We start from the raw sequence: 23,187 nt of genomic DNA on the forward strand, positions 1-23,187 counted from the left end.
GGTCTCAAACTCCTGACCTCAGGCGATCCGCCCTCCTTAGCCTCCCAAAGTGCGGGATTATAGGCGTGAGCCACCGCGCTCGGCTCTGCTTATCTTTTAAAACCGAGTTCATCTCCTCCAAGAAGCTTCATCGACTCCCCCAGGATTCACTCGCCCCATGATCTGACTGCACTTTGTACATACCTCCACTAGAGCATTTATCACTCTGTATTGTAATTATGTCTGTGTCCAGCTCCCTCACTAGATTGTGAGGTCCATGAGGGAGGGCGGTGTCTTATTCATCTCTGTATCCCCTGTGCCTAGCGAATACAGATGCAGAAAGGCCATCTCCAGATCAAGAGGAAATTAACCCAAGATTGGTTATATGAGATTAGATCTCTGGAAGAGAAGCGCCCATCACCTGCAGTGGGCCCCCAGATGACTGGATCTTGTGTTCAGGCATTTCAGAGACAGGAACATAGAAATCTGACACAGCCGCAGCCAAGTAAAACATCGCAGAAGGGCCTGCAAAGAGAAACACAAGGTGTAACAAATCGGCGAGGTACGGTATAGGATCAGCTTCTTCTCAACTCGGGTTCCCCAGCTGAGATCCGTGGGTAAGCGGGAGGTAAGGGGATAAGTGGCTGCAGAGAAAGGCTGTGCTTCCAGGCAAAAGGGGTACTCCTAGGGCACGCACCTAGCGGATTAAGTGCCTGGGCCGCAGCCTGCAACAGATGCAAATAGTCCGCCAAAGTGGTGAACTCCACCGCCAGGAAGGTGCCTGCAGCCGCAGCCTCCTGGTAGCATCTCAGAGCCTCAGCAAAACCCGGAAGTGCATTCTCCTCGGCCTCCAGGCTCAGCAAGCCCGAAAGGGCTGGGCCCGAAGGCCGCAGAGCGGACAGCCAAGTCTGGGGTGGGAAGCGGTGGGCATAGGGGAAGGCGGAGCGAGCGCGATACAAGAACAGGACCCCGTAGCCGGCTGCTAGGAAGACCTCGGCCGAGGTTGCACCACGCCGCCCGCTGCTGAAGTTGTCCAAGAAGCGCACCGGCCGCGCTTCCAGTGGGACCTTAGTGCCGCCTGACGTGACCAACACCACCCGCCGGCCCTGCGCGCCCAGCCTGGCCGCAAAGCGAGCCATAACCTCAGCCCAGCGCGCAGCACCGGGAGGCTGGGGGAACTCGGCTACCGGGTCCATTTCCGCCATCTGCCCCGCAGCGGCCGGCGCCTGCGCACGCTCCGCGGCCGACGCGCCACGCCCCTTTTCCCCTACCTGGTGTAAGCGCCGGGCCGCAGTGAGTGGGCGGTTCACTACCCTCGTTTTGACACTAGGTCCGGATCTCGCCAAGTCTGGAAATGCGTAGTTGTTCTGCCCCAGAGCCCAGCGAAAGTGACACTGCAACGAGGGGGATCCCCGGCTGCGTGGGCATCTGGTAGGGTCACGTTCCCTCACGTTCGTTTCCTAGCCTGGGTGAAGAACTGGCCATGTTTGACCCTTACCGGCCACTGTACGGGCTTTCATGGACTTGGACTCCTTGGGAGTCCTTTCTCGGCCATTTGACCCGTGGGACTTGTGGGTTTTGTGCTTCTTTTTATTTCTTTCTTTACCTTTTTCAACTTCAGCGATAGACCCAGATGTTAGTCGAGTCACGTCCCACCGCCCTCTGCCCTTGAAATGCTGGCAAGTACGCGGGCCCGCGATTGTCACGTGACGCCGGGGTTCAGCGTATCCTTGCCGGGCAACCGTCTTAGAGACCAGCATCGCTGGCTGCAACATGAATGTGATCTATCCACTGGCGGTCCCCAAGGGGCGCAGGCTCTGTTGTGAGGTGTGCGAAGCCCCAGCCGAGCGGGTGTGCGCGGCCTGCACAGTCACTTATTACTGGTAGGCCCTGAAACGTGGCACCTGGGCGCTTTAACTCCCTTCCTCTCTCCCATTCCCGGGTCTGGATTGGGTACCTTGCGTTAGCCGTGGCCCCTGACTCTGCAAGGGATACCTCAAAAACAGGGGCGTTAAGACAGGCCCCTACGACTCCCCTGGCCTCGTCTGCCTCATCTCCCATTTACTCATTCGTCATTCATGTTTTCTGAAGGCCTACTGTGTGTTACGCACTATTTTAGGTGCTGAAGTTACTTTGGCAGCTCAGTAGATCAGTTCCTTCAAAGATCTAACATTCTAATGTGGGAGACAAATCAGTAAAGAAATAGGCCGGGCGTGGTGGCTCACGCCTGTAATCCCAGCACTTTGGGAGGCCGAGGCGGGTGGATCGCCTGAGGTCAGGAGTTCGAGACCAGCCTGGCCAACGTGGTGAAACCCTGTCTCTACTAAAAATACAAAAATTAGCTGGGAGTGGTGCTGGGCGCCTGTAATCCCAGCTACTCCGGAGGCTAAGGCGGAAGAATCGCTTGAACTCGGGAGGCGGAGTTCGCAGTGAGCGGAGATCGCGCCATTGCACTCCAGCCTGGGCGCTGAGAGTGAGACGATAGTGAATGGGGCAGTGTGTGGAAAGCTTTCTCTATGGAAGAAACATTTGAGCTGCGTTTTGAGAGAGCAGTCAGAACCTGCTGTGTACAGGAGTAGTGAAGAAGGGTAGGGCATTCCCGGCATCCGGGACTGCTAGGGCAAATGGCAAAAGAAGAGAGTCTGCTAACAGCTGAGTGGAGAACATAGTAGTGGAGGGAACAGTCAGTGATTTTCAAACTGCAGGCCAGGGCCCTTTAGCAGTTTATGAATAAGTCACAACCACCATTTAGAGAAAACAACAACAAAGAAGAACATAGAATGAGTAGAAAGTATCAGATTAATCCTACCTGAATTGTTTCTTGAAACTTTTGTCTTAGTGTTTTATGTGGGCGTGTTTACAGGGAAAACGTATTTCTTACTATAGGTTGAGTCAAAATTAGCCAGGTGTGGTGGCGCGCACCTGTAATCCCAGCTACTCGGGAGGCTGAGGCAGGAGAATCGCTTGAACCTGGGAGGCGGAGGTTGCAGTGAGCCGAGATTGCACCATTGCACTCCAGCTTGGGCAACAAGAGTGAAACTCTGTCTCAAAAAAAAAAAAAAAAGGTTGGAATATCATTGTGATAGGTAGTAGAAGTTTAAACCAAGAAGATAAAGGTTAGGGCCAGACAGTGACATGAGATCAAGGGTTTGGAATTTATCCCCTGGGAAACCATGGATGGTTTTGAGCTGACATGCTCTCATTTGTGTTAACGAAAGAGGATGGGCTGCAGTGTGGAAGTTACAGAGGAAGGTAGACACTGACGGCTGCATAACAGATTAAGAAGCTGTTGCAGTACCTTCTCATACTGGCCTAGGTGTCCTTCCTCAGTGCTCTCAAAGCACTGAGTATATTCCCTATCCTAACACTTAGAACATGGACTGAAATCATTTATTTATTTCCTTAATTAGGCGTATGCCCCACAAGGGCAGGGATAGTATCTGTGTTTTCATTGCTATCTCCTCTTTGGTGGCTTCATTGCATTTAGAATATAATTCAGAATTTGTAACAGAAAATACAAGGCCCTGGCTATTTCTCTACCTTTACTTCCCACCACACTCACCTCATTTTTTCTTTGCTGTAGTTATAGAGAGCTGAAGTTCTAATTTGCTAAGTCCTTTCTTCCCTCAGTTTCTTTTCCCAGACTGTTCTCTCTGCTAGGAACCTTCCCTCAACTACAAGCCTTCCTGGCTCTCTTTCATCCTTCAGTTCTCAGTTTAAATGTCGTTTCTGCAAAGAGGTCTAAACCCAGTCTCAGCTGCCCGTCATACTTTTCTCACTCACAGTACCACTTTTCGTTGCTTTTTCTGTACTTTTATATTTTTGTGTTTGCTTATCTGATGTCTATGTCTTTTACTAGACCCAGTGCCCACACATACCAGACACTCAATGAACATTTGTTGAATAAAACTAAATGGATAATAAACCCATTAACTTGGGCAAGGAACACAGGGGGAAAAGATGGTGGGCGTCAGATTTGGTTGTGGGCGTAGAGTTTGAGAGGCCTTTGGGTCACCCCTGGAGAGGTGACCAGTAAACAGCCATGAGTAAAACCTGCCACTCAGGCTTGGGAAAGATTCAACCCTTTGGCCTGATGTGAGCACTGACTTTTTCCTTAAAACACCCCTGTCCTCTTTATCCCTCCAGCCGGAATTAATTCCTTCTTCCTCTGAACTGACTTGACAGTACTCTGTATCTCTCAGATGACTCATCTCATATTTCCCTTCATTTTAATTGTTGGTGAGTGTGTTATTTCAATTGTGTTATGCTCCATTAATGCTAGATACTATGTTCAATGTGTACAGAGGCACTGTCAAGTATACTAACTTTTGATCTATGACCTGTCATTGTATGCCCCGTAGTCTCTAGCAAAGTGTCTTGAAATCGTTGGCATTTGTGCTTTTATCCCTTGGGCCAAAAAATAAAAAATAAAAACATGAAAAAAAGAAAGAAATCGTTGGCACTAATATCTGATGAATGCATGTATAAATTATCATCTTTTATGCCCTTCTTTTTTTTTCTTTTATTTATTTTACTTGCTTTTAATTCTCTTTAAGACCTTCTCCTTTTGTTTTTTTGCTTCCTTTTCTCCAGATTTCTATGTCTTTGTGTCTTGGAGTTTTCAAGATTTTTGATAAAACAAAACTGAGGTCATTGTTCTATAGGTTTTGATGGTTGAATGTAAAGCACCTAGTACCCTGCCTGGAACCACATTGGCACACAGTAAATGTTCTTTTTCATCATCCCAAGTTTAAGGAGCAAGAAAGTCAGTTTGAGTTTGTGAACTTTTTTTCTGTAAAAGAATTTTTTTCCTGATTATAAATATAGTTCATGCTCACTGCAGAAAACCTGAAAATATAAAAAATAAAGAAGAGAAATAATCCATAATCCCACAACCCAGAGATTAATACCCTGAAATTTTGATGAATATCCTTCTTTTCTCTGAATACATGTATTTTATATATTGTGTGTAATCCTGTGCATATTGCTTTATAGTGGATTAAGACCATTCTCAGAGAATAGCACATTTTTACTTACTTAGAGACATAGTAGAACTTTTATTTTTTTATTATTTTTTTGTGACAGAGTCTTGCTCTGTCGCCCAGGCTGCAGCGCAGTGGCACGATCTCAGTTCCCTGCAACCTCCACCTCCCAGGTTCAAGCAATTCTCTTGCCTCAGCCTCCCAAGTAGCTGGGATTACAGGGATGCACCACCATGCCTGGCTAATTTTTTTGAATTTTTGGTAGCGACGGCGTTTCACCATGTTGGTCAGGCTGGTCTGGAATTCCTGACCTTGTGATCCACCCTCCTCGGCCTCCCAAAGTGCTGGGATTACAGGACATTAGAACAGTTTTAAGAAAAGGTAATTTTATGGAAGTACATACTGAAACATTGGTGACAGGTAAAAGAGACTTCAGTACCATAGGTTTGCATGAATTTAAATGTCTTCAGTCAGGGCATACATTCTGTAATTCACTACAAATACTGTTGCTTCCTCTTCTTGAATACCACTTCACCGTTTGTTTTCTCCTCCTGGCCAGTGAAGGCATTTAAGTTTGTGCTCCATATGTCAAACAAAAGGAAAAATTATTGCAAAAAATATTGCAGATTACTAACAAAACAAACAGTGAAGTGGTATTCAATAATAGGAAGCTATAGGATCAGTGGTGAATTGCAGAATGAATGCCCTGCCTAAAGACATACAAATTCAGCTTAAAAAAACATGATAATAGCCAAATAAAACATGTCTGGCTCACAAACTACTTAATTGTGAGCCCCAATTGAAAGCATTTATCCATTCCTACTTCATCCCTGACCCTGTGTGACAAGTGGGACAGATCAATAAGCAGGGAGCCCGCAAATATATAAATAAAGCTCACTTTGTTTAGAAAGGCAAAATATGTCAGTTGCTCTCAGTGGAACAAAAGTTTAGGCATCTAAGTTAACATTTCCATTGCTTACAAGCCCCACTTGATAAATTCCCTGTGGAACTCAGCTATATCCTGGCTAAGTGCTTTTATTGATCTGTTTATAATAATTCTCTACCTCCCCAAAAACATTTTTAAATGGTTTCTGTTATTTCTTTGGTAGCAGTCACAACTTATAAAGAAAATACTTTAATTGCATTTCTGTTGTCCAAGAAGGTGGCGATATTGTCCAAGAAGGTGCTTGAACATGGCTGTATATTGTCTGTGGCTGCTTTTGTGCTACAACAGCAGAGTTGAGTAGTTGCAACAGAGACCCTATAGCTCTCAAACCTAAAATATTTATCTGACCCTTCACAGAAAAACTTTTCTGACCCCTCCTCTAGATTATTGTTACCTGTTTTGAAATATGTATAAATGGAATCAAACAGTTAACTGACATTTAAGTGAAAATGTGTAATAAGCAATAGAAATGCAAAAACTCATAATTGTATGCATCTAACAGCAGAGCCTCAAAATACATGAAGCAAAAACAGACAAAATTAGAGAGAAAAATAGACAATTTAATAATAATAGTTGGAGACTTCAATATCCTACCTTCAGTGATGAACAGAACAACCAGATGAAAGATCCAATATCCCACTCTTAGTAATGAATAGAACAACTAGATAGAAGATCAAATATCCCACTTTCAGTAATGCATAGAACAATTAGATTAGCAAGGAAGTATAAGACTTGAACCATACCATAAACCAACTAGACCTAACATATCTATAGAACACCATTCAATAACAGCAGAATGCCTATTCTTCTGTAGTGCATATAGAACATTCTTCAGGATAGACCATATGTTAGACCATAAAATAAATCTCAATAAATTTATAAGGATTGATTTCATACAGAGTATGCTCTCCACCTACATGGAATGAAATTAGTAGTCAATAACAGAAGGAAATTTGGTAAATTTACAAATATGTAGAAATAACACACTCTTAACCAATGAGTCACAAAAGAAATTACAAGGGAAGTTAGAAAATGAGATAAATGAAAACAAAAACAACATACTAAAACTTAGATGCTGGCAAAGCAGTACTCAGAGGGTATTGTATGAATTTAGTACTCATATGAATTTATACTAATATACATTACATTAAAAAGATCTCAAATCAGTCACCTAGCATTTCATCTTAAGAAACTAGAAAAAGGCCGGGCGCGGTGGCTCAAGCCTGTAATCCCAGCACTGTGGGAGGCCGAGACGGGCGAATCACGAGGTCAGGAGATCGAGACCATCCTGGCGAACACGGTGAAACCCCGTCTCTACTAAAAAATACAAAAAAAAAAAACTAGCCGGGCGAGGTGGCGGGCGCCTGTAGTCCCAGCTACTCGGGAGGCTGAGGCAGGAGAATGGCGGAGAAGCTCGGGAGGCGGAGCTTGCAGTGAGCTGAGATCCGGCCACTGCACTCCAGCCCGGGCGACAGAGCAAGACTCCGTCTCAAAAAAAAAAAAAAAAAAGAAACTAGAAAAAAAAGAGCAAACAAAAACATATTTATAAACTCCTTTATGCACAGCCCTGTGTTGGGTATAGACACAAGCTAGCAGAAGAAAGGAAAATTAAAGATTATAGCAGAGATAAAACAGAGAATAAAGAAACTACAGAGAGAACCAATGAGACCAAAAATTGGCTCCTTGAAAAGACCAACAAAATTGACAAACCTTTAGCTAGGTTGACTGGCCTAGAAAAGAAGATTCAGATTACTAAAATCAGAAATGAAAGTGAGGACATTACTACCAACCTTGCAGAAATAGAAGAGATTATAAGAGAACACTATGAGCAATTGCATGCCAGTATCCCTGTGTGACTTCAGAATGTGAATGTGTGCCTGCAGAAACCATATACTCTCCAATCCCAACACAGTTTATACACCATCAAATAACCACATGAAAAGAAAGAGATTTGAGTCTCAGAAATGGCTTTGAGCTCCCTGCCTGGTTTGTGTTTGGCTTACTTTTCTGGTGTCTAGGGATAGGTCAGTAGGAGGGTTAATGGAATCTTAAGTCATGCCAAATATAAAGATCATGAAGTCTATGTTTCTGTTGTCAGTGGGGTGGTACATCAGAAAGCTGACTGGGACAGCATCCATGAGAAAATATGTCAGCTCTTGATTCCACTGCGCACTTCCATGCCCTTCTACAATTCAGAGGAAGAACGGCAGCATGGCCTGCAGCAGCTGCAGCAGCGGCAGGTAGGGCCTACGGCACTTTCCAAGGTTAAGTCGTAGGTGCGGTGAAGCTGCCCAAGACAAGGGTCGAACTGTGTTGAGGTCACTAAATTGTAACTTCACTGAGGGCAGAGACTTTGTTTTATATCTTTTTAAGTCAATACCATTCAGTCCGTTGTTTTCCACATTTACTAAATACTCACTGTATTAGTCTGCTAGTGCTGTCACAACCAAATACCACAAACTGGGTGGCTTAAACAACATACATTTATTTCCTCACAGCTCTGGAGGCTGGGAAGTCCAAGATCAAGGGGTCAGCAGGTTTGGTTTCTTCTGAGGCCTCTCTTCCTGGCTTGCAGATGGCTGCCTTCCTGTGGTATTTTCACGTGGTCCTTTGTGTGCAAGCATCCCTGGTATCTCTTTGTGTGTCCAATTTCCTCTTTTTATAAAGGTACAAGTCAGATTAGATTAGGGCCCACCCTAATGGCCTCATTCTAACTTAATCACCTCTCTACAGGCCCTAGCTCCAATTATAGTCACATTGTGACAGACTGCGGGTTAGGGCTTCAACACATGAATTTTGGCAGGGGACACAGTTGAGCCCATAACATCTACAGATGCCAAGAGCCTGGCCATATAATAGGAGGGTTAAGAATGATGTATGGATATACTACCGAATAAATAAAGGAGGTTAGCAAAACTTGCCACTATTCTTATGTATAATGTTGAGTATTACTGAGTATTGAGCATCTCAGTCACTCTAAAAAATTAGCGCCTTATTATAAGCCATAAATCCCTAGACATAAGATCCATCCATTTTAGTGTTATGACACTTTGATAGTGGCCTTAGAACAATGCAGAGTTAAAGTTTTTTGTGATGTTAGCTGAACAGGATAATTCTGGAAGGGAAAATGAGATGTTTCTCTCAAAATTAACTCAACTATGAAGGCAGAAAGTTTCCGATTATCCTGAGACATGCTAGCTTTGCTAAAGTAAAGTTTTATTAGAACTATAAGAATAATACTCATTTATTCATTTGATAACTCTATATTGAACGTTCATCTATGCCAAGCACTGAACTAAGATGAAAAGACACATGTTCCTGGACCTTAACAAACTCGTAGTCCAGAGTTTACCTTCTTATATCACTTATGTGGGGCTTCACGTCCACTCTAATACAGGGAGGCTCACTATGTGCCTTTAACTGGGTCATTAGGTGTTGGCCTTATCCCCAGGGCCATCTACATCCACCTCTGCCTTTAACTTTAGACTGTCTCAGATAGTCTGTTTCTCTCTTCCACAGAAGTATTTGATTGAATTCTGCTACACTGTAGCCCAGAAATACCTCTTTGAAGGGAAACACGAAGATGCTGTACCAGCAGCTTTGCATTCCCTTCGCTTCCGCGTGAACCTGTACGGCCTGAGCTCTGTAGAGCTTGTGCCTGCTTACCTGCTGTTGGCCGAGGCCAGCCTTGGTGAGTGAAACCGACTTGAGATCCCTGGATCCCTTAAGTGGTGCTATGTTTGGGTCACACTAATGATCAAAGAGTCACCCTTGACAGTGGCACCAAGACACCTATTGTAGGAGCAGGGTTTCTGTAAAGTTTAGCACAAGATAGGGAAGGAGATGTCACAGACTTTTGTCTACAACTGGCAGAAATCCACTCAAGCTGGCCTGCACAAAAAGGAGGAACTTTGTGAGGGAACTGTAGTATCCTATGGGAGCTGAGGCTTCGTGAAGGATAGAATTGGAATGCTGTAAGGAATCAAGGCTGGTGTCTTTCGTTCTCTCTCTTGGGCCTTGTCTCCTGTCTCTACTTCTCTCCGGGTGTCTGCTTCGCTCTTTTCCCTCTCTGCAGACCAGATTTGTCTACTCTATGCTCACTGTAGAAGACAGCTACCCCAAAATGTCAGATGGAGTTTTTCAATTTACATGTTTTCTTGGTTTGAGGTAGGCAGTAGAAACTAATTAGCTTCTGATTTCCAATTACAAATTCGTAGAAGACAGAATTTTGTTGACATAACTTGAGTGTGGGATCCACCTTTGTTCCCTGGGATCAGAGTCACATAGTTCAGAAATACAGGAACCTACCCCTAAAGATGGGAGAGGCAATTCTGAGAGTATGAAGCAGACTTAGCAGGCACCGTACGTGGTGGCTACTACAAAAGGAAAACTGGCATTTTGAGAGGAATTGATATTCTTGAGCATCTGCAGTGGTTTAGGCACTGTGCTACGACTTCATATATTTTAATAGCTACCATTTAAAAAATGCTTCATACGTTTTAATAGCCACCATTTAAGAAAATACTTTTTTAAAAGTAAAACTGTTAAAATTAAGTACAATGTAAAGAACTTTTATCCCCTGAGCTCTCTGAGAGTAAGTTGCCTTCCTGGTTCCCTATTGTTAGAATACTTCAGTGTCCCCTTAGTAAATGAGATAGATTGTATTGTGGCTAGGAAGGAAAATGTCTTTGTGGGAACCACACAAGGGGACCCTGTCATCCAAGAAGACCCCATGCAAGTTTCTCAGATTTTCCCAATAACATCTTTATAGCAAAAGGATACAGTTCAGGATCACACTTTTCATTTTGTTGCCATGTGTTGGCAGCAAAACTCTGGAATAGTTTCTTAACCTTTTATTGACTTTTACGACCTTGACACTTTTAAAGGTTACAGGCCAATTGTATAAAACATTTCTCAGTTTGGGTTTGTCTGATATTTCCTAAAGATGGGACTCAGGTTATGGATTTTTGGCAAAAACAGTATCTGTTCTATAAATTGGCATGTTTTCATTTTTTTTTCATTACTGATGATGTTCATTTTAATTACGTTATTAGGATGGTGTCTGCCAGGCTTCCTCCCTGTGATGTTACTCTTTCCCCCTTCTGTAATTAATAACTTTAATTTTCATCTCATGGAGAGGTCCTTTGAAACTATATAAATATTCCATTCCTCATCAAATTTTCAATGTATTTATTTAGTTATATCAGTATTGCCTCTTTATTCAGTGGGCTTAAATCCATTACTATCATTAATTTGATGCTCAAACCGTCCCTGATTTGACCAGTGACAGCTCCCACTCAAGCTGGCTTCTGCATCTCCTAGATACAACCCCTTTTGTTCTTTGCTCACTTTGCTGCTTTCTGGAACATACCTCTAAAGAGCCCTGATTTCTTTCAGTGGAAAGTGAAATTCAGAAGCCAAAAGCTGTGCACTAGATGTACTCATGCCTTTGGGGTGTTACTGCTCCCAGGCCTTCTCAGTGGAGTTAGGGAGTAAGTTTAAATATAATAATGGGTGTATGTATATACACATTACATCTGTATTTATTTCTATATGTATATATCTTTTTTTGGGGGGGGGACCGAGTCTCACTCTGTCACCCAGGCTAGAGTGCAGTGGCACAATCTGAGCTCACTGCAGCCTCCCCCTCACTGGTTCAAGCAATTCTTCTGCCTCAGCCTCCCGAGTAGCTGGGACTACAGGTGCACACCACCACACCTGGCTAATTTTTGTATTTGTAGTAGAGACGGGGTTTCGTCATGTTGGCCAGGCTGATCTTGAACTCCTGGCCTCAAGTGATCCACCTGCCTCAGCTTCCCAAAGTGCCGGGATTACAGATGTGAGCCACCGTGTCCAGCCTATATCTGTATATCTACATCAATATCTATATGACCACTAGTCTATACTGTTTGATCCAGATCTAATACAGCACCACAGGGTTCAATCTGATTTACTCCCATTCCATAATTGCAACTCCCTTTGCTGACAGCTTTCACTTTCATTAGTTTATTTATATGTTAATCAGTTCCCCTATATGAACAAATCCCTGCTCTCTAACTCCATCCTTTCCACCTTACAGATACCTTCTCCCTCTCCATGGGCTCTGACTCCCCATTCCAGGCTGCCTCTGCTGTGTGGATCCCTTCTCACTTGTGGGGGTTCCAACCCCCGATACTGCAGGCTGTTTGCCTGCAGGAATGCCCTGTTCACCCTGCTCAGGTCTGACACCCCATTCCAGACTGTCTTTTCTCCAAACTAATGCGAAAAGCACTGGACAAGAAAATACAGCCCAGGATCTGTTTATCTCTGACACTGGCTAGCTATGGGATTCTGGAAAACTCACCCTAGCCCAAGTCTCATCATCTCTCATCTAGACCACTGCCTACTAACTGGTGTCCCCACATCTTCTCTGGCCTCCCTCCAATCTGGTTTGCATACAGAAATGTGACCCATCACTCCTCTGAATAAAGATCACATTTCTAAAGCAACCCATGAGGCTGTGCTTGATCTAGCCCGTAGCAGGTTCTCCCACCTCAGTTCTATCACCTTGTCTCTCTTGGATTCTTTTCTCTCTCCCTTCCGGTTACGCTGACTGGCCTTCTCTCAGTTCCTCAGAAGCACGATGATTTCTTTGTTCGGAAAGGCTTTTCTGTAGCCACTCTCTGCTTCTCCTCCTCTTCCCTTCACCGAATTAACTCCTCGTCATCTTTCAGGTTTCAGCTCAAGGGTGACTACTGCCTTGTCTAGAAGCTTTCCCAGAGCTCCAGACAATGTTGGGTCTCCCTCTTTATTTTTTTTTCCTTTTAGACAGAGTCCCAATCTGTTGTACAGGCTGGAGTACAATGGCCTGACTTTTGCTCACTGTAACCTCTGCCTCCCAGGGGCAAGTGATTCTCCCACCTCAGCCTCCCGAGTAGCTGGGACTACAGGCACACGCCACCACGCCCAGCTATTTTTTGTATTTTTAGTAGAGATAGGGTTTCACTATGTTGCCCAGGCTGGTCTTGAACTCCTGACTTCAAATGATCCACCCACCTCAGCCTCCCAAAGTGCTGGCATTACAGGCGTGACCCACTGCATCCAGCTGGGTCTCTTTTTTAATGTATTCATTTAAAGACCTACTCTTTTCTTCTAAGCACTTACTCCATTAATAATTGTATTCATTGATGAGATTATTTAATTGTCTCCCTGCTCCAGTAGACTGTAAGCTCAGGGAGAACTGGATCTGTGTCTATTCTTACTCAACACAGATGTCTTCATGCTCAGCCCAGAGCTTAGCACAGAGAAGGTACTAAAAAAATAATTTCACAGTACCTGAAACCTAGTGAGCACTGTGTAAGTACGTGTTGAATCTGAGTTCTCTTCACAGGATTATTTTAAGGACGAAATGAGTTCAAGTGTAATGACCATGAAAGTGCTTTGAAGTCTGGAAAGTGCTGTCTGAATGGAAGATTTCACTGTAACTCCACAGCCGTTGATTTGAAACCTTGCTAACCTTTTTGGAAGTCTAAAGAAATCACTTTCCTGTGTACATGTTTCTTTCCCATCTTAGAGATTCCTTCAGACTGGAGTGGACAGATAACAGATATTCAGCTTTATTTTTTCTTTTTAGTAAAACTTTGAAATTTTAATCAACTAGAAATGACATTTTCAGTAACACTTCAAGGAGGAGCCACCTACTCATCTTCCCCCACTGTTATCAGCGCTTTGGAAGCAGGAGAGCCTGAGTTCAAATGTCAACTCTTTCTTTACTGGCTGGGTGATTGTAGGCACCAAGCTCTTCCTCACTCAGAGCTTTCACATACATGGCTCCTTCTGCCTGGGATGCTCTTTCCTTTCTCATACATGGCTGGCTTTTGATCATCCTTCAGGTGTCTGCTTAAACTGGCCAGGTGTGGTGACTCACACCTGTAATTTCAGCACTCCGGGAGGTCAAAATGGGAGGATCTCTGGAGCCCAGGCATTCAAGATCAGCCTGGGCAACGTAGCAAGACCTCATCTCTAAAAAAAAAAAAAAAAAAAAAGGTGGGCATGATGGCATGCACTTGTAGTAGTCCCAGCTATTTGGGAGGCTGAGGTGGGAGGATTGCTTGAGCCCAGGAGGTGGAGGCTGCAGTGAGCTAGGATTTTGGTTACTGTGTTCCGTTCATTTACTTCACAGCACTCGTGTTTTTTCTATTTATTGTATGCCTACTTCACTTGATTTTAAGCTTCTTGGAATCAGGGATAATGTCTCAGTGTGCATTGAGCGTCTCACATTGTGATAATCAATTAATTAGGTGAATATATGGTTGGTTGAATGAATGCATGAAGTTGCCTCCTCTTCGAATTCCTCATCTGATAATTATTTCACAGGGCTGTTGGCAGACTTAGACCACAGATGCAAAGGGACTAGCACAATGTCGGGCAAATAACAGGTCTTCAATAAATGCAGATTCCCTTTTCTTCCCCTGGGCACCTCACAGCCACAACCTTTGACTCAGCTGTGACTGCTGTATGCTGCATTCCTTCACTTTCATCACCAAGTCCTGCAAAATCTTCCCCCATAATATGTCCCAGATCTGCCATTAACCCAGTGTAAGCCTGTTGCCTCACCCTTCAGACAAGTACCACTGGTCTGTAAGTGGCTGTCCTTTCTCAATTCCGTGAACTATTAAAATCACCCTAAGGGATAGTATCGCTTCCTTTATGTCTTCACTACCTCCACTTCACCCCATGCCTCTCCAGGCAGGCATTGTCCATAAGAGGCAGGCCTGAACTTACACACTCACTGGTCACAAGCTTAGTTCTGACTGTCATCTCATGGGCTAGTAGCAGCCCATTCTTCTCACCTTTCTCTCTCTCTCTAGCCTCACAGTTTATTCTCCCAAGTAGGCCTTTTCCTTTAGGACTGATGCTTGTTTAGGTGCTGGTTCAGCTGGGCCTTGGAGTCTTCCTTCTTTGGCATTGCCTCCTTGAGTGAGAACTGGATGTTGAAAATTTTAAATTTCCAATATCTGTCAATGCCCTGTACTCTTTTCCCCATCTAAACAATCTTAGTTAAGAGTCATTTGCTTCTTCAAATTTGAGAGGACTTCAGTCTAAACCTCATATTTTATAGACAAAGCCTGGAGGGAAGATGTGACTAGCCATGTTCACATGAGCCAGGATCAGGGACTAGGCCTCGTGCTCCTAATCTAGTAGTTTCCCATTTTAGTTTGCCCTTTGACCTTCCATCAGGCAAAGTTACTTGCTTCTCCTTGTAGACTGCTTGCTCTTCATCTCTTTTCCTTTTATTCAGTGATGTAGGGTTACAACTAGAATAAAAGCATGCTTACATATGAACTAGGTCTGACAGGAAGGACACAGAGGAGAAGAGGATTGACTTATGAGGGGTTCGTGTCCTTATCTCCTGACCCTTCATTGGTGTGGTTTCTGCTGCAGCAGCTGTTACACCAATGCTTCACCCCCAGAGCACACCTCCTGCCCTGCAGCACGCTGACGTAGTGGCTGTCTATTCAGTTCCGACACATTTCCCTAGGAGCCAAGCAGGTAGGCAGGCCTCTGTATGTGTAAAGATGATAGGTAATAAAAAGCTTTAAGTGTCAAGAGTTTCTGAATATTAGCAATAAAGGTGGCTTTCCTTTCTTTTACCTTCCACATTACTTAGTAACCGTGTGTTGTCCATTCTACTTCCTGTCTCTTTTGGATTGCCTCCTACTTAAGTAGTTCACTGTCTTGTTTCAGGCTCTTAAGTGTGCTTGTCCAAACTGTTTCAGACATCTTCCAGTGAATCTTCTACCTTTATTCCTCCCTTCTGATCCCTCCTCCACGTTGGTTCCAGAGGAGCTTTCTAAATTTAAATCCGATTCTCTCGCCCTTTTTGAAAATCCTCTAGTTTTTATCCACATGCATCAAGTTCCTTGGCATAACTCACTAAGCCCTCCATGACTTGCCCCCTGCCTACCACCGTAGCCTCATTTTCTGCCACTCTGTCCTTCACAATTTGTGCTCCGGCATCACAGGCCAATACAGTTGGCCCTCCATATTTGCAGTTTCTGCATCTGCCCATTCAAGCAACCATGGATCAAAAATATTTTTTAAAATAACACAATGATTAAAAATGATACAAATAAAAACAATACATGATGTTACTTGTGGGCTTATAAACAAAAAAAGAAAAAATTTAAACTTAAAAAAGACAAATGATATAGTAGAACAACTATTTACATAGCATTTACATTGTGTTAGGTATTATAAGTAATTTAGAGATGATTTAAAGTATGAGGAATGATGTGCATAGGTTGTATGCAAATACTGCACTACTTTATATTAGAGCCTTGAGCATCCTTATATTGAGGTATCTGATGGGAGTTCTGGAACCAAATCCCTGCAGCTATGACTGTGTATAGTTCTATGAACATAACATATTATTTCATATTTCTGCAACATTGCACATGCTGTTACTTCTGCCTGGGATGCTCTCCCTGCCTTACCTACCTGGAAAACTTCTATTCATCCTCAAAACCCAGCTCAGACTCTGCTTCAGTGTCACTCTCATCTCATCTGTAGAATTAAACATTTCCTATCCTCTGACACTTCCAAAGCTTGTGTTTCTACTGCAGTTATACTATATTGTAAATATATTTGTTTTCATGTTGCATGTTGAATCCCCATCACTCAACACAAGGCCTGGCACATAAAGGGTATTACTTTTGCATATATATATTTCACAATTGAGATATAATTCACATATCATAAAATTCACTCTTTTAAAGAATAATTCAGGCCAGACGCAGTGTCTCACGCCTATGTTCCCAGCACTTTGGGAGGTCAAGGCGGGTGGATCACCTGATGTCAGGGGTTTGAGACCAGCCTGGCAAACATGGTGAAACCCTGTCTCTACTAAAAATACAAAAATTAGCCCGGCGTGGTGGCGCATGCCTGCAGTCCCAGCTACTTGGGAGGCTGAGGCTTAAGAATCACTTGAAGCCTAGAGGCAGAGGTTGTAGTGAGCCGAGATCGTGCCCCTACACTCCGGTCTGGGCAACAAAGTGAGACTGTCAATAAATAAATACATAAATAAGTAAATAGACAATCCAGTGGTTTTAGCACATTCTGTAGGTTGTGCAACAGTCACCATGATCTAATTCCACAACATTTTCATCACCCCTGAAAGAAAGCCTGTAATTGTCAGCAGTTACTCCCTCTTAGTGCCTCCCTTGCATTGGACCCCCTGTGGTTGCCTGGCCACCACTAGTCTACTTTCCGTCTCTATAGATTTGCCTGTTCTGGACATTTCATATAAATGGAATCATATAATATGTGGCCTTTGGTGTCTGGTTTCTTTCACTTAGTGTAGTGTTTTCAAAGTTCATCCACATTATAGCAGGCATCACTACTTCATTCCTTCTTGTGACTAATATTCCGCTCATGGATATGGAGATGGAGATGGAGATACCTCCTTTTGTTCATCCAGTCATCAGCTGATGGACATTTACATTGTTTCTGGTTTTTTTTTTGACTCTTCCAAATAAGCTGCTATGAACATTCCTGTGTGAGTTTTTGTGTGTCAATAAATACTTGAGTCAATGAGTACATGAGTGAATGGGTAATGACTCATATTTCCTCTCGTGTTCTTTGACCCGGATATGAATTATAACCTTCTTTTCTGCTTTTGGGCAGGTCTGGGCCGAATCATTCAGGCTGAAGAATATCTATTCCAAGCCCAGTGGACAGTCCTCAAATCAACTGACTGTAGTAATGCCACCCACTCTTTACTGCATCGGAACCTGGGACTTCTCTATATAGCTAAGAAAAACTATGAAGAAGCCCGTTATCATCTGGCCAATGATGTAAACAAGCTAAGATATAACACCTGGATATTTCCAAAATCTAAATTATAACACCTGTATCTTTCCAAAATCTGTTTTTTTTTTAAACTGTGCATTTCTCTAAAACTTTCTATTTACAACTGATTATTCAGTGGGATGTTCGCCATAACACAATTCTAATGACCTGAGATCAAGCATTTCTACTTCCTAGCTATTCAACCTTGGCCAGGTCACATATTCCTGAAGTTTCAGTTGCCCTGAAGAGTAAAGGGAGGCAAAACAGCATACTCGTTAAGAGAAGGGCTTTGCTGGCCGGGCGCGGTGGCTCATGCCTGTAATCCCAGCACTTTGGGAAGCCAAGGTGGGCAGATCATGAGGTCAGGAGATCGAAACCATCCTGGCCAACATGGTGAAACCCCGTCCCTATTAAATTACAAAAAATTAGCCAGGCATGGTAGTGCGTGCCTGTAGTTCCAGCTACTCAGGATGCTGAGGCAGGGGAATCGCTTGGACCCAGGAGGTGGAGGTTGCAGTGAGCAGAGATCGCACCACTGCACTCCAGCCTGGCAATAGAGCAAGACTTTGTCTCAAAAAAGAAAGTCTTTGCTTCCAGTCACAGATCTGTTGTTCCACTAGCCATGTAGTCTTGGAAAATTTGTTTAACCTCTTTCATCACCTGCAAGACAGGAATAATAAAATAGTCTCTGCCTCATTGCGTCATTGCAAAGATTAATAATAGGACAATAAATATACAGTACTTTGGCTATTGTTTTAAAGAATAACAGTAATATCTCTACTTCAGAGTGTTGGTTATTAAATTTAAAAGAGCTAGATGTATAAGAAAGCACTTATCAATTATAAAACTCTGTACAGAGCAGCCGGGCGCGGTGGCTCAAGCCTGTAATCCCAGCACTGTGGGAGGCCGAGACGGGCGGATCACAAGGTCAGGAGATCAAGACCATCCTGGCTAACATGGTGAAACCCCATCTCTACTAAAAAATACAAAAAACTAGCAGGGCGAGGTGGCGGGCGTCTGTAGTCCCAGCTACTCGGGAGGCTGAGGCAGGAGAATGGCGTAAACCTGGGAGGCGGAGCTTGCAGTGAGCTGAGATCTGGCCACTGCACTCTAGCCTGGGCAACAGAGCGAGACTCCATCTCAAAAAAAAAAAAAAACTCTGTACAGAGGTTAGATGGGATGTTGAGGGTGATAACTAAATTGTTCTTTCAAAATTTAAGGGGTTTCTATTAGGATTTCAGTATTGGAAAATATTACCAGAGAAAAGAGTTCCTGGGTGTGAAATCTGAGTTAGCGTAGGGTCAGACTGCAGTCTCCATGCAGGTTGGTTGTCTCTTCAACCTCTCTTTTGACCTCTGCACCAAGCAGCCCTTCCTCTGGTTGCCTGCCTGTACAATGCCCATAAATCAAATTTTACTCTGGTTATTCTTTAAATTCCACTACCCCATATCCATTCTCTGCCCTACTCTATGCCCTGAGAGCCTGACCTCTATGGACTACGCAACCTGTGGACTCCATTGCTCTCTGGCTTTGGTTGGGTTTGGAGAATGGAAGGCATAGCAGGGAAGTGGAGAGTAGGAGGAGAAAAAGGCTGGGGTACTGATTCTCCCTGCTGCCTCTCTGCCCCACCCCGATCTGGCAGGAACAGTGTTCCCCTGTGGCCACAGCTCCTGTCAGGCAGCCATCTTCCATAGTTCTAGCTCTTGCTGGGCCCTTGTTTCTTCCCCTTGCTGTTTCAGGTGTAGGGATGGTAATAGTTTCTTGCTGTTGGTAGTCCCTGGTGTTTCACTAGGCCTTGTTGGTTTTACTTGTAGGGCTTTTCCCTAGCCCTGGTTGGTTTCTTAACCCTTCTACATGTCAAATAATAATTCCACTAAACTGTCTTCAGGCAATCTTATTGAGGGTGCCATCTAGTTCCACCTGGGCCCCTGACTAATACAATTCTTTGTGTTTCCTCTCTATACTCTACATACTCCAACAAATTAAGCAGAGGCACATTCTGTCCTGAGCTAGGCCACACAGTTAAGAATTAGTAGGCTGGGTGTGGTGGCTCATGCCTGTAATCCTACCACTTTGGGAGGCCAAGGCAGGCAGATCATGAGGTCAGGAGTTCGAGACCAGCCTGGCCAATATGGTGAAACCCCATCTCTGTAAAAAATACAAAAATTGGCTGGGTGCAGTGGCTCACGCCTGTAATCCCAGCACTTTGGGAGGCCGAGGTGCGCAGATCACCAGAGGTCGGGAGTTTGAGATCAGCCTGACTGACATGGTGAAACCCCATCTCTGCTAAATATATAAAATTCGCTGGGTGTGGAGGCATGTGCCTGTAATTCCAGCTACTTGGGAGGCTGAGGCAGAAGAATTGCTTGAACCTGGGAGGCAAAAGTTGCAGTGAGCCGGGATTGCACTCAGTCTCCAAAAAAAAAACAAAAAAACAAAAATTAGCCAGGTGTGGTGGTGTGTGCCTGTAGTCCCAGCTGCTCGGGAGGCTGAGGTGGTGTGTGCCTGTAGTCCCAGTTGCTTGGGAGGCTGAGGCAGAAGAATCGCTTGAACCTGGGAGGCAAGGTTGCAGCGAGCCAAGATCACACCACTGCACTCCAACCTGGGCGACAGAGGGAGACTCTGTCTTGAAAAAAAAAAAAAAAAAGAAGAATTAGCACAAGCTCAGATTCCGTAGCCTAGCTTTTTACACACACACACACACACACACACACACCTTTATTGATATATACCATAAAATTCACCCATTTTACATGAACAATTAAATTATTTTTAGCAAATTTACAGAGTAGTGCAACCATCAGCACAATCAAGTTTCAGAACATTTCCATTACCCCAAAGAGATCCCATGTATCCATTTGCAGTCATTTCCCATTCCTGCTCCAGCCCCAGGCAACCGCTTCTTGTTTCTACAGATTTGCCTTCTCAGGACAGTTCGAACAGACAGAATCGTGTGGTCCTTTGCCTCTGACCTCTCTCACCTAGCATGATTATTTTGAGATTCATCCATGTCGTTGCATGTATCAATAGTTCATTTCTCTTATTGCTGATTAGCATTCCATTCCTAAATATACCACAGTTTGTCTGTCCATTCATCAGCTGATGGATATTTTGGTTGTTTCTATGTTTTGTGTATTTTAAATAATGCTGATATAAACATTTATGTACAAGTCTTTGTGTGGACATTCGTTTCCATTTCCCTTGGGTAGGTACTTAGAAGAGGAATTGCTGGGTCATGTAGTAACTCTATGTTTAATTTTTTTAGGAACTACCAAACTGTTTCCACAGAGGCTGCACCCTTTTACATTCCCACTGGCAATGTGTGAGGGTTTCATTTTCTCCATATCCTTCCCAACACTTTTTATTTTCTGCATTTGATTCTAGCCATCCTAGATGCAGTGATATCTCATTATGGCTTTGTTTTGCATTTACCTAATTACTAACTATGTTAGCATCTATTCATGTGCTTATTTTTCATCTGAATATCTTTTTGGAGAAATGTCAATTCAGATCTTTTGCCCACTTTTAAATTGGAATGTTGTAACAGTTTTTTATATATATTCTAGATACAAGTCCTTTATCAGATATATGATTTACAAAAAGAACTCAAGCACTCTCCTTCTTCCTCCTGCTATAGATTTATTTTGCCAGTTGTGCATTTGGAACAGAGGACATTAGGACTTCAGGAGGCTACTTCCACCTGGCTAATATATTCTATGACCTTAAAAAGTTGGACCTGGCAGACACATTGTACACCAAGGTGAGCTGGGGAATGTGGGAGTTGAGCCTTCACTCTTAGGCTTGGTGTCTTACAACTTATATTAGACTATTCACAAAAAACATACCATTCATGAGAAAGAGAGGCACAGAGAGATGAAGTGGCTTGCCCAAGATTATATAGCCTGATACATGATATACTCCGTTTTCTTTCTTCCCGTGTCCCCACTACCAAAATAGACTAACCCTTAACATCCATAGGGTGATTAATGAATAATGAAGGATAGGTCAGTAAGAGCCAAACCCCTTCAAATAGACTGTTGTATGCTGTGTCATACCCATAGCAGCAAGCTAATATGGGTATACTGAAGTGTGCAATAGAGAAGAAGAGGTTTCCAAGGGAAATCTATTGCTACAAGATCCTGTCAAGGGATCCAAGAACATGAGAAATTTCCATATTTACATAGAAAAGATTTCAGACTGTTTCCAATATATTAAAATGTCATTTGTATCCATATAGTAACACCTCACTTAGCAGGCAATCATTTGTGCAATGAATGTGTAATACAAACTTTCTGCTGATTATTGATTCATATTTTAGACCTGCTTCTGAGAAAGAGGTATTTTGCTGTAGCTTAAAAGCTTTAGAATCAGATAGACCAGGGATTAAATTCTGGCTATGCCACTTAACAGCTCTTACCAGAAATCATGTGTGATCTGAACTTCTCTGAGCCTCAGTTTATTTACATGTAAAATGGGAATAATAAGAATATTACATCGGGATGTTATGAGGATGTGAAGGTTTCGTGTTGTATGTGCTGCACAAAAGATAACCACTGTTATAAGACTCCACTAGGGCTACCCCAAGATGAGCTGCCACAGGCCCTTTGCATCACTTGTCACACTTACCTTGGTCAGGCCTGTTTGGGCTCCTGGGGCTCCCTCTGCCTCCAGGTACAGTAAGAGAGAGAACCTCCAGTTGTCCAGAAGCTGGGCCAAATGCACTATTCTCCTCACCTACCTGGTCCGAAGGCTGAGATCTGGCCTGCTTTTCGTATTACCTTCTCTTTTCCCAACAGGTCTCTGAGATCTGGCATGCATATTTGAACAATCACTATCAAGTCCTCTCACAGGCTCACACCCAACAAGTGGATTTACTGGGCAAACTATTTGAGAATGACACTGGCTTGGGTAAGTGGCAGTTTTCCCTGAAGGCAGAGCAGTGACTTCATCTCACCCAGTACACAGACCTTGTCCCTAAGAGGGAAAGCAGCTGTCCCTGTCATGAAGCACACCATTGCCACCTTCCCCATGTTGCTGATGGAGAAAACTGAGACACGGGGATCAAAGAGATTTTACCAGTGTTGGGAAGAATTCAGATCCCTATCATCACACATAGCCATTGGGGGGTTACTAAAGGACAGATTTAGAGGAAAAAAAGACCCCATCAAAACCCCCTGTGACTTTTGCAGAGCGTCCATTTCTTATGTTATCCCTCCAGGGCAGCAGTCCCAATCTTTCTGGCACCAGAGACCCGTTTCATGGAAGACAAGTTTTCCATGGACTAGGGGGTAGGGGAGGAATGGTTTCAGGAGAATTCAAGTGCATTACATTTATTATGCACTATGTTTTTATTATTATTAATGTATTGTAATATATAATAAAATAATTATACCTTGCATCATAATGTAGAATCAGTGGGAGCCCTGAGCTTGTTTTCCTACAACTAGATGG

At 43.6% G+C, this 23,187-nt stretch overlaps 2 protein-coding genes across 12 annotated transcripts in view; one reads left to right on the top strand and one right to left on the bottom strand.

Annotated features, from left to right (window-relative positions):
• Window positions 1–1,663, bottom strand: part of PPCS (phosphopantothenoylcysteine synthetase) — a 17,320-nt gene extending 15,657 nt beyond the window's left edge. For 2 of the 8 annotated variants that reach the window (XM_033226852.1, XM_033226844.1), the window contains exons 1-2: window positions 677–1,250; window positions 401–504 (exon numbers count right to left, since the gene is read on the bottom strand). In XM_033226852.1, the coding sequence (XP_033082743.1) occupies window positions 401–504; window positions 677–1,184 (612 nt within the window). In that variant the 5' untranslated portion in view covers window positions 1,185–1,250. Of the gene's footprint in view, window positions 1–183; window positions 505–676; window positions 1,374–1,585 lie in introns of those variants that run through there. The other 6 variants (XM_033226849.1, XM_033226848.1, XM_033226850.1 and 3 more) reach the window with 6 other exon arrangements.
• ZMYND12 (zinc finger MYND-type containing 12) overlaps window positions 1,287–23,187 on the top strand; it is a 27,549-nt gene continuing 5,648 nt past the window's right edge. For 2 of the 4 annotated variants that reach the window (XR_004440902.1, XM_033226839.1), the window contains exons 1-6: window positions 1,454–1,862; window positions 8,006–8,147; window positions 9,427–9,598; window positions 17,572–17,741; window positions 21,374–21,496; window positions 22,533–22,644. Coding sequence is in view for 3 of the 4 variants with exons in the window: in XM_033226839.1 (XP_033082730.1) it covers window positions 1,753–1,862; window positions 8,006–8,147; window positions 9,427–9,598; window positions 17,572–17,741; window positions 21,374–21,496; window positions 22,533–22,644 (829 nt within the window). In the remaining variant the exon portion in view is untranslated. Of the gene's footprint in view, window positions 1,411–1,453; window positions 1,863–5,244; window positions 5,343–8,005; window positions 8,148–9,426; window positions 9,599–17,571; window positions 17,742–21,373; window positions 21,497–22,532; window positions 22,645–23,187 lie in introns of those variants that run through there. The other 2 variants (XM_033226840.1, XM_033226841.1) reach the window with 2 other exon arrangements.

The sequence above is a fragment of the Trachypithecus francoisi genome, unplaced genomic scaffold, assembly GCF_009764315.1.
Source record: "Trachypithecus francoisi isolate TF-2019V2 unplaced genomic scaffold, Tfra_2.0 Lachesis_group12, whole genome shotgun sequence".
Classification (NCBI taxonomy): domain Eukaryota; kingdom Metazoa; phylum Chordata; class Mammalia; order Primates; family Cercopithecidae; genus Trachypithecus; species Trachypithecus francoisi.